Here is an 11,761-nt window from a genome sequence, read left to right on the forward strand (position 1 = left end):
GGCATAACCAGAAGCTTCATATTCTTGCAGCATAGTTCTCCACCAAACCTTGGCATCACCACCTATGTAATTGCGTGCGAGAGTTACCTTTTGTACTTCCAAGTTCCATTCACCTCAAAGTGTGCCTCAACGTCATACAAGATATTCTCAATTTCTCTAGCATATTTGGAACCAGCATAAGTTCTTGGCTCAGGGACTCGATTAGACCTCTCTCCATTCACGTTTGCCCCTGCAAACATGTCATCATTGATTAACTTGCGAAGGCTTGTCATCTCCTCGGACATTTGCTTCGCATGGCATGTTAGTATGGTCTTCATGTCACTGAATTTCCCCTTCAATTCAGTCACTTCAGCATTGGTTTTGCAATTCAACAAGGTTGCATCAGACAGCTTGTCTTCAACCGCACCTACTCTTTCGTCAAATTCTTTAAAGCAATCTGATGTTCTTCCTTCAAGTAATTCTAGCCTCCCATTATCTTCAAAACCAAGAGGAACATATAGGCCTTTACAACCCACGTCAATGGTCATACTTCCAAGATCACCGTACTCCTTTAGTTGACTAAACGTACCCGGTAATTCTTCGTCGATCATAGTGCCATTAGAACCCATTTCTATTGCAAACTTTCTGAATACAATGCACCAACTACTTGCTCACATGAAAATAACTTAAGAGATAAACAAGTACCAGCATATTATCCAACAAATACACTTGAACTGTGTACCAAACACATATCTGATACCCGAACTGTCACACGCGCAAATGCACCTTGTAAATTTTTTGCGCAAGTGTAATCCGGCAGCACAATGGTTCAGTAAATCAAGCTTCACCTACCTGCACTTCATCCTTATAATTTTGCACCAATGCAAACATCCAACTCTTCAATTCTACAGTGAAAGTCTTTAGCGTTCTTTCACTTTTATTAACTTCTCAAATGTATCCCATAATACATTCAGACATTGCCATACTTTTCCAACAACAATCAGCCAACCAAGAACACTTAGAACATGACACAATCAACTCATTTTATTGCATCAAAGGGAAGATATACAAAACTTTCCCACTTAGGGACTTACACAGGCTTGTTCCTCTTGAACCAAGCTTTAACCTTACAAAAAACCCCTTTATTTGAGTCTCACAATCTCCTATGTAAGCCTACCGATTTTCCAATGCCTTGGAACTATTTATACATCAGCTTTCTTGGACAAAAACGTGCACAACTGTTGCACACGCAGGGGACAACCATCTGTCTCATGGTGTAGTTCCATAACCGCCTATAAAGTGCCAACTAGGTCAGTTTCTCTTTAAACTCGGGCCAACACTCAACAACTGTTCCAAAGCAGTTACAAGCACTCTCTCACGCTAATAAACTTATTATAACTGTCAAAATAAAGTGTAACTCAAAATAGCAGGAAACTTAAAGGGGTAAATCTAAAAACTTCATTCATGACGAGCTTCATTGTAATTAACCAAATAAAAAGAATTTCCCTATACTATATAAACACAAAAGAAAACAAACATTTACATTTACATTTTTTTTTTGTTTTTTTGAGACTATGGTGTTAATTTGTCCCGCAAATTAGTGACTGAAAGCAGCAATTTTTGAACGACGGAGAAAATACATTTCATCACTTAGTTTCACAGGAAATTGCTGTTGGATTCTCCATCTTTCCCCTACTTTCTTCATCCAGAAGAGTTTTTGTTATATCATTGTCATTCTCAGTACTATTCTCCCATCTCTTCTCCTCTTTCTTTCCCCACAAAACTAGCCATAAACCAATCTTAATGAAGATTGCTCCAATTATCCTGTAAGAAGAAGCAAAATGTAAAGGTTAGAATCAATATGAAACTCCATTAGTCTAATTAGTCTAATATGAAATACTATTTAATTCATTCATATTGTTTAATATTATTATAGACATACCCTCCAGAATATAATTGATCACCAAGTACAAGGGCAGCCATTATAGCCACTAAGACTGTCTGTAATGGTTGGAACACAGCAACAGAAACAGGTCCCCCTTTATGAATGCACCATGTTTGAATTGAAAGCACCAGTCCTGATGCCACCACTCCCTATTAAAAAAATAGTTAACATATTAAATTAAATTAAGTTATTAATTAATCAATCAATTAATTAATTAATTAAAGGAAAAATACAAATAATTATAGGGAGTACTGGTATGTGGGAATGCTTACAGCATAAAGGATGGTTAGAAGCTCTCCAGTAGATTGAAATTTCCACTTTTCAATGTCTGTCTCAGCAAAAGCTGCTATGACCAAGAATTGTAACAACCCAAAGAAACATGTAAACGAAGTCACTGTAAGTTTTGCTGGATACTTTTTCAGTACTGGAGCCTGTTGAAGAAATATCGAATCAAATTCAGTATTCTGAGTGTTTAAAATCTCATATATTTGTATTAAATGACTTGGGTAAGGTTAATTACCTGAAAAACCATCCAAGCAGCCCAAGAGAAGCAATGACCAACCAGGAAAAGGCAGCCCAATGTCCAATTTTGTTGCTTATTCTGATATGACAAATCCACTATGTTTTGATTGTCAACTGGTGATGAAGCTGTAAATGGTGATAATGTTGAGTGCAAAAGAGCAGGTCCTTTGTACAAAGTAATGACCATGGCTCCTCCTACACTTGCTATTGTTCCCAATATCTTTGCTATTCCATCTCTTCTTGCTATGCTTACATTCTCTAGTCTAGAGACACAAGCGGAAAAGGAGTAAGTATTCATTGGAGGGTTATTATAATAGTAAAGTAAAAAATCCTTGAAGATCATTAAGTTAATTTTGTTACCTTAGAGCTGCAGCCATTACAAAAGTTATTGCAGGAACTGAGTTTTGCATTGCAGATGCAAATGTTGGTGATGCATAATATAATCCCAGTATGTAGAATCCTTGATTAGCAGTAATCCTAAAAACATAAGAAAGATAAAAAAACTTAAAACTCGGCAAGGGGGTTCAAAATTTGCACACATGGAAAATGAAAAACGTCATCTCAAATTCCTCTAGCTTTCCCAATATGCTTACCCACATAATGCAAGCAGGAAGCATTGGGCTAGGAAATGAAAAGTGATTGGTGGTCTTTCCTTCCTGAAATAATTAGAACAAGTACAAAATTAGATACTCATTTCACAACACACGAGTGAATGAAGAAAGAACAAGGAACCAAACTAGCTGCTAAGTAAAGTTACTACTCACTTTTCTAGAAAATAAGCAAAGGGAGATAACAAAGCGAGAGCAATAATGTTTCTGTAGACAGGGTAAACAATTTTGCTAACACCCATGTCTAATGCAAATCTAGTAACAATATGAAACCCTGCATAACAAAACTGAAGAGCTATCAATGCTGTTAGAAACTTCATCTTTTCCGACGACGATGACAACAATGATCTCGACATCTTTATAACTATTTTTCCTTTTGATGATCAAACAAACTTAGTTCTCAAACTCAAGTAGCTTCTTGTTTGATTTGCTGCTATTGCTCTCAACTAAGGTTTGCTATGCTTATATAGACATATTGTGTATGACTTTAGTATACATTAAGGTGGCAAAATTAGTTGTCAAATATTAATGTTCAATCATGCATGAATACTATACTCTATTCATGGATGACATCAACCTTTTCTTGTGTTTAAAATCTCGAGTGTTTACATGTAAATCTCAATAGCAATATCGAGTTTAGTGGGACTGAATTTCGTTGGGGGACAAATTTAAATTAGGACATGTTAGACAGGTCTCTCTTAGGAGGGCATGTCCCGAACTCTTATCCCTAGTTTCATTTCTTTTATGTTTCATGTCCCCGCCTCTCTCGCATTCATATAATCATCCATATAATTGCAGATTTGGACCTTATGTCTGATTGATCACTTGTTTAGTCCACGTTAAGTAAAAAAAACAACGCAAATCTACATTGCACCGTTGTGCAAGTACAAGGCTCCACATGCAAAACTGAAAATGGGATTTTGCATTTCCAATCAAAGGGGAAAAAATAACAAAATGGTCACACATACAGTGCTTTAAAACCCGGACGGATGATCATAACCAAGCCTATATAATAATCTAATCCACTACCTCAGTCCAAGTCAAAACATGGTTTATTTTTTGGAATATATGTCTGTGATTCATTTTCACTTTTCATCATTTTGTAAATCCACGGATATCTGGTAAAGATTAATCTAATTTAGAGTTTCAGAGTCTAGACCCTCAAAAGTAGATTCTAACGAAGTTAATGGTGTTCTTATTTCATTTTATCTTCTAATTTGTACACCCGTACCGCGTGTTAAAGTTCACTGAAATAACAAGCATTTGCACTGGAAACAGGTATTGTTAGTTTTATTGCATCCAAAACAATCCTTTGAATTGAAAACAAGATTTGTTGTTTTTAATGAAAACCAAAAGAATTCCTATATGAAGTAATTTCCAATGAAATAACTTTTTTATTAAATCTTAACATGTATACATAGAAAAGAGATACTTTTCCTTTTTCATGTTAGCCTAAAAATAAGCGAAATTTGAAAAAAGTGAAAATATATCTCTTTTCCAGAAACTGAAAATATATCTCTTTTCCAGAAACCGAGGGAGTAGTTCAGTTAACAAAAACCTCTTATTTATGGAGCACCTGTATTCATGAGGGAGAAAATCAAAACTCATTGCAGCTTACAGCCTCCAAGACGCTCAAAAGCCTCCCCATCATACAGCACCTGGTTTTAAGAGGCGCGATCAAACGCATTCTTATTTGATTGAGGTCCACTGAATCAGATGTTACTTATTCTTCGTATTTGATTGAGGTCCACTGAATCAGATGTTACTTATTCTTCGAAGGCGAAATCACTTCGGACCCAGTGGTTCAGCCGGAAGCTATTGGGCATATGTCAAGTACAGTATTATGAATAGTTCAAATCTTACTCCATAAATTCACCCATTTCATATGCTTCATAACACGGTTTCGCCAGAATTACAAGTCTGAACTTTCCTAGGATGAAAAACCAGTATACACATTCCATCAATAACCAAGTATATTCAACCAAGTATATAACCTTTAAAAAGGAAATTTGGTGAATGGTACCGACTAATACACCTGTTTTAGGTTCCGATTCGATCTACTGCCTTTGTGTTTAGAATTAAGGTCTAGCCAACTAACTTAAAATAATAAGACGGTTAGATTAAGTTTTGTCTTACAAAACTGAAGCAATCAAGTTGGTGAAGTATGAGCAAAGGAATCAAGTTTAACATGTGGTCTATATGCTTTAGATTTTGGATCTTTTTGTTAATCTTCTATTAACAAAAACCTATGAACAGGTAAAAGCACATGCATAGAGGAAGAGAGCGAGATTTATATTATAACAAAACAATCACAAATCATAATCATCAGCATCATTAAAATCATTTATAATCAAGAACACAAATTGCTTTTTTTCAAACTGGTGATTGTAAGAGATTCAGTTAATCTAAATACACCAAATTAACTGAAAAATAATTTAAAGATGCCTTTTGGATCAAATCCGTTAATCAAGACATTCGAAAGAGCATCATATTCTAAACCACCATATTATACTATAATTTATCAGATAAACATAATAATAGGTTCCAGTTGTGGTGTAAGATTATTCTGAAACAGGTTTGGTATGATATAGGTTGCAGTTTCATGGATTTGGTGTAAATAAGAATCCGGCAACCTCCAATTCCAATCATTTTCTGATAATGGATGAAATGTGATCATACCATCATAAGTTAGCCGTAATTCCAACTTGCCAAAAGGCCCAAAACCAAAACCAAGCTAAAAAACAAATAAAATATGACGCTAGTGTGATACATGTACCCAAGCCTGTAAGCCATAATATATGGGTGAAAGCAGTGCATCTTACACAATCTGAAATGAAGGAAGTCCATGCTTATTCATTCAACACATGATGCTAATATTGATGCATAACATGGGATAATTATTCATGAACCTGTTAACTTTGTCAACTTTATACACAGAAAATGCAATTTGGCAAACAATGAGAATATTCTAACAAAATTATTCATAAACAAATCTGTTGTTCTAGATTACTGTAACAGACAAGAGTACAAACTAAAGTAAAATAGAAACAGAGACTTTTTTAAACTGGAGATGATGGCTCAAAAACAAAACAAAAAACAATAGCGATGACGAAGTAATGATGTTTTTTCCTTTTTGAAAGAAATCAAGTTGTCTTGTGACATCACTGACATATCTCTGCAATCTTATGTTTAGAGTCAACCAATGTGGTGACTTGTTAAGGATCCAAATTTTTAGGAGCCCTAACATTACTAGTGACAATATCTTTTGCTTAAGATTTCATATAATCAAATATTAGCAAAAGAAATCTTTACAACCTAATCGACTCAAACTTGAAATGCAAAAAATATGGTCAAGGATCGGGATAAAGGTACAATCAACCATATCATATATTGTTGAGGTACACTTTAAAGTATCCGGAAACATATCAAATCTCTCTGGTACGATTTTGATTTGAGGCTTGAGGGTTTGTTTAGGGAGAGTTGCATTGTTAATTGGATCTGATTTGTGAAATCTTTCACACTTTTTATTCAGGTGTTGGAGCATTGGGTACAAAATTGTACAGCCTTTCTATATGCCCTACGATATCCCTGAGATATTGGTACCACGAAACTGGAGATACTATAGACAACAATCACTATCATATAAACGCAGATACTAAGAAAAACTCCAGATATTAAATATTAGCCAGCTAGAAAGACAATGCTAATTTAACAACTGGTAAAATGAATACTATAAGTGAACAAGATCTCCAAAACCAATTTCCAGTCATTTTGATTTACCAACAGTGTCATTGTCTACTACCTTAAAATGGAGTTCTTATTTAGACATCTAGTGAATTCTAGATCACTTGATTGGGTGAATATATTAATAGGAAATTGACATGTCTGACTTGGGAACTCATGGAGTTCATGGTTAATACGGTTTCACATGAATCCAATAAATATAATGAGCCTTGGCCGATGTAAAAAATGTTAACCTAAGGAAGACGCATTCATACATAACCAGTTATCTCTGCTGTCAACAACTGGCGGTTCGAGATACAGAGCCTTAAGGTTTAAATAATTGGCACCTAATAAAGTAGTATCGTACTATGGCGATCCTACCAAAATATCCAGAGCTTTTGTTGGGAAAACTGGTAGCAAGAAAGTACATAACAAGTCCCTTTAGGCTGTTATTGGTCTCAAACACTCACTAGATCAATACATGGAGAATTTTTCCTGCTGAGATAGTGAAACATCTACCTTAGGTCATTATTACAGGAATAGACTAAAGCATTAGTTGACTCAAGAATATTTCCAGGAATAGACTAAAGCACTAGAATCATTTTTATCACAAGCAAAATCTACTGAAGATAAATCAAAGATGGCTCATACATCTTAACCAAACAATTTCAAAAGGTTTTTGAGATTCACAGCTGATATTTACTGTCAATAATTGATACATCTTTTTTTGGTTTTCAGGGAATTGCCAAGTCTTATGGTTATAGCTACGAAATAATCAGTACAAAGGTTCCTCTAAAATTGGAAGTAAAGAGTTCATACCAATCACATGTGGTGCTTGAAAACGATAACAATGACCGTGCAATTATCCTTGCAGCGTCGCTCACGGACAGCTTCTCTTACAAGACGGCGGCTCACTGCAGTAACAGATAAGCCCTCCTGCCAATCACCAACAAAATTAGGTGCGCTAGACAGCTAATCAGTACCAAAGAGTTATCATGAAAAAGAAGAAAATCTTTAATTGAAGATATAGGAATGTTCTTATCTCGGATCATCTCTATGACTATGATGAAGGCGAACGAGACAGCATTTTTCTTACAGTTACGAAAATGAAAATATTGTGTCCGCAAATATTCTAATAACGGCAACTGACAACAACTTTAAGGTACTCAATATCCACTTCCCTAACTGAACTACACATAAAGATCCATAAAATGTGCGAGACATCACACTGCGATCCTTAGCATCCCCAAGTGTAAAAACAACCCAGACAAGATTACTAATACATCAATCTAAACAGTAAAGTTTTCGGGGAATGTAATTTGTAAATGAAAATTTTAGCTGTCTTCAACCCTTATGTCATGGCGCACGAGATATGTTACCTTTAACTGCTTTTGAACAAAATCAACAGCATCACTTGCTCCAAAAACCTGTTAAAAACATAAGTGAGACTAAAGTAAATTAACAGAAAGAAATATCAATGAAGTTAAGAGAGAATCAGCAAGCACAAACATGAAGATGCCCATCTTAATTGACCAAATCCAACACATACCCCCCATAAACCATCACAGCCAAGAATAATGAAGTGATCTCTTTCTGTAAGATCAAACGAGTGAACATCTGGGGTTGCACTCACACCGACCTGCAAGACATAAAGCTAGCATTTAAATGTAATACAGGATAAAATTCAAGCATTACTACAACAATGAGACCCTAACAAGGGCCAATGTTTTAAAATGCCATGATAGCCCATGCATTTCTACTGATACAGGATAGACATATACACTGCACAATCCCATTTTGACATCCAGATGTAAATGACACCAGATTCAACACTGAGAAAGTTTTGAATTAAAGGCTGGGTGCTTTGAAAAACAATTGCAAGTGCTTTACATTAACATTTGTAAATGCTTTGGCACCTTCTTGAAATTGCGATCACCAAAGGCCCTGGAAACCTCAAGGCTCCCCTGCAACCGTCCATTTGAGCTTACAGAACCACCAGCCTATAAATAAAAAAAAACATATATCAGTAAGAGGAAGCAGCCACATTACATCAAGTTATCATTTGGCCAAACTTTATGCATAATCCCAAAATAGCGCACTGAAGAAAGATAAATTGGAGTAGTCAAGGCTGTCAAGCCAGTAACATTTTAAAGATTTCTAGAAAATAGTGTAGAAATTAAAAACTCTCACTAAAATAACTATAAGATTCAGCTATCCCAAACCTGTTCACAGCAAACATGTAAAGTTCTGCATATACCTTCAGAATACGAGTACGTTCTTGGGGATAGATAGCTTTGTGTTCTCTTGTCAAAACAATAGCCTTCAACGGATTTGCTCCATCCAAATGACTCTGTGAGTCATTTACTGAAGATGATCGAGCTACCACCGCTTTTGCATCTCCAATGTTGGCAACAAAAACCTAAACAAAACTCAGTATAAGTAACTGTTTCTTCAAAAGGATTCTGGAAAAAAAAATCTCTTTACTTCCTACAGAAAATGATCATAAGTTAATATTCAGTACAGACAAGTTTTAGCAGTACAGATAACCAGTAACATTATGGTGCCATTGATGACAGTCCAACACTTACTTTTTGCCCTAAAACCCAGACGCAGACAGCCGTGGCTCCATCTTGCCATCCTCCTGAAATGATTATACAAACATTATGACGAAACCTGTAAAACTGATGCTATTAAGTATGTATATCTAATGTGTAAAGAGAAAACTACATTCATGAAGCATAAACAAATCAGTTCTTCTTTACATCTCAATCAATCACAGCAATGTGGATTCTACCGCTTTCAATAGGAGATTATCGAGAAGGTATGAACTAAAGGAGATGCATGAATAACATAAATATGTGTGATGACGCAAAAAAAATGGAAACCTACAAATAACTGCTAGCTATGTGTGCACATCTAATAGCCACTTGTCTTGCAGTTAGCCAAAAATCTAACCAAACTAGCAGTACCTGCAGTGCTTTCTTGAAGAAGCAATTCATCAGTCCGCCGGAAACCTGTACAAACAGAGGGAAGTATGACGTCTTCGAGTGACAACAAGCAGATACGAAAAATATCCATAACTATGAAACTTATGAACATGAGGAGCTTGTTGGTTTGTAATTAACACAAGAATTGTAAACAACCAAGATACGTCCTTTGAGATATACGAAAACAATTCTTCAAACAAACTGTAAAACTAAACCAAGTAAGCAATCATACCGCCAAGGATGGCCATTTTTGCAGCTTTTACATCCATCTGCAAGTACAAAGCAAAATATGAATAAACCTTATAAACCACGCACCGAATATCTGTTTTCAGTAGTTTGTGAGTCAATGGTCAAGTAAACCCCTTTTCCTTTTCTTTTTTTTATTGTTACAAATACGGGTGTCTGAAAGAAAACCAAAAAAAAGAACAGGCAAACACACCAACTCACGTGGTAATCCTACTGAAAGAACATTTGCATGTAAATGCTTTTGAGCATATTCAGCAGCCAATCGACCTCCATGCCCATCATATATGGCAAAATGAGCACATCTGTCAGAAATTTCATGAAACAAATCAAACTGCGACTATATTAACTAGCTGAAGTTGAATCTATTCAGTAAAAATAACAATATCAAACATGGCAACACATAGCACTTCAAACATAAAATACAACCCAACCAGAAAGCTTACAGAACAGACAATGCACCATGAAGTGTAACAGCCACACTCAAAAAATCACAAGTATAAACAACCAAAAGAATGAGAAGAGAACCTCAATTTCCCAGGAACTTGTAAGCTTGCATCAAGAAGTACAACTGATGCATCCTCCATGGTATGCCTAGAACCCTTATCTTCTGCTGCATCTGCTTCTATAGTACACGGCAACTTAGTAACCGGAATCGAGCTCTTCTGATCAGACAACACATTTTCCTTTACTGACTGATTATCACCTAAACTTCCTCCATTTACTGGCTCAGTCTGGGAATCATCGGTCTTCTTTATTAACACAGATTGACTTGTTTTCACTTCTTCACCTCCATTTTGATTCTCCTCTTCTTTCTCCGAACACTCACTAATTTTGGACCTCTTTGCGGCCAATTCTGTATCATCGGAATCCAATTCACGCTTCGAATTACTAACACCACTTAAATCATTATCATCATCCATTTTACAACACTCCGGATTCTTTCAAATGTCTTCAAAACATAACCAACAGGTCTTGTTGGGGGAAATCAAAAACACTAACAACCAATACAATCAAGATGATAAAAATCCGGTAAAACCAAGATGAACGCTAAACAGTTCGTTCAGGGTTTATGGTGAATGGAAATTAGAAAACCCTAAATAAGAAAATGAAGAGTTTAGTAATTACTACGGATCTGAAAGTACCATGAAATTTCAATCGGGATACAGATATATTGACTGAGAGCGTCCACAGTGGGAGCGTAAACCCAAATATCTGGTCTTTTGAACAGACGTAGTGGAACGTACTATCGATCAAATTTTGATCAATGACTAAAACCCAGAGTATATTTGGTCTGGGACCAAGACTAAATCCAGATATAGTCGAGCGTTGATATATTTCATGCCCCACCACCAGGCGGACATATAGTGCACGTCCTACATCAGGCATTGGTATAGTCTACGCCCCACACCAGGCGTTGGTATGGTTTACGTTTCACATGGGGCGTACGTAAAGTCTACGCCCCATTTTTTTTTTAATTATTTTGTATGGGGCGGGCATTATACCCCCGCCCCATTCTTTGTTGTCAAAATCATTTTAGTGGGGCGGGCATTATACCTCCGCACCACTTCTTTCATTTTTTTTTTTTTTCAGTGCACGTCCCAATCAGGCGTTGGTATAGTCTACGCCCCACACCAGGCGAACGTATAATGTACGTCTGACCAAATTTAATCTTTCCACCGTAGCGTCACACACCATACTAAACCCAAAATTTGATCTTTTTTTCCCTCTTTGGTCTTTGGTTATACTCGCAC

The 11,761-nt window shown here is 36.1% G+C and overlaps 2 protein-coding genes across 5 annotated transcripts; both read right to left on the reverse strand.

The window, feature by feature from the left end:
- Positions 1-1,564: 1,564 nt before the first annotated feature.
- Positions 1,565-3,378, reverse strand: LOC113273866 (WAT1-related protein At3g18200-like). Its single transcript, XM_026523455.1, has 7 exons — positions 3,211-3,378; positions 3,040-3,102; positions 2,804-2,923; positions 2,445-2,772; positions 2,197-2,355; positions 1,922-2,073; positions 1,565-1,803 (listed from the first exon to the last, which is right to left on the reverse strand). The coding sequence occupies exons 1-7, from the start codon at positions 3,372-3,374 to the stop codon at positions 1,626-1,628; spliced, it is 1,164 nt and encodes a 387-aa protein (XP_026379240.1). The 5' UTR covers positions 3,375-3,378; the 3' UTR covers positions 1,565-1,625.
- A 1,153-nt stretch (positions 3,379-4,531) lies between these two features.
- On the reverse strand, positions 4,532-11,240 carry LOC113275444 (probable protein phosphatase 2C 8). 4 transcript variants are annotated; one of them, XM_026524947.1, is made up of 11 exons: positions 10,536-11,237; positions 10,204-10,312; positions 9,997-10,033; positions 9,747-9,791; positions 9,366-9,418; positions 9,035-9,196; positions 8,694-8,777; positions 8,327-8,416; positions 8,157-8,204; positions 7,597-7,713; positions 4,532-4,974 (listed from the first exon to the last, which is right to left on the reverse strand). In XM_026524947.1, the coding sequence occupies exons 1-10, from the start codon at positions 10,928-10,930 to the stop codon at positions 7,600-7,602; spliced, it is 1,137 nt and encodes a 378-aa protein (XP_026380732.1). In that variant the 5' UTR covers positions 10,931-11,237; the 3' UTR covers positions 4,532-4,974; positions 7,597-7,599. The 4 variants fall into 4 exon arrangements, 3 of the variants coding, with proteins under 3 accessions (XP_026380732.1, XP_026380731.1, XP_026380730.1); XM_026524946.1 differs by having other exon boundaries at positions 4,532-4,984; XM_026524945.1 differs by lacking the exon at positions 4,532-4,974 and having other exon boundaries at positions 7,402-7,713; positions 10,536-11,236.
- Between the last annotated feature and the right edge of the window lie 521 nt (positions 11,241-11,761).

The sequence above is a fragment of the Papaver somniferum genome, chromosome 4 (assembly GCF_003573695.1).
Source record: "Papaver somniferum cultivar HN1 chromosome 4, ASM357369v1, whole genome shotgun sequence".
In the NCBI taxonomy this organism is placed as follows: domain Eukaryota; kingdom Viridiplantae; phylum Streptophyta; class Magnoliopsida; order Ranunculales; family Papaveraceae; genus Papaver; species Papaver somniferum.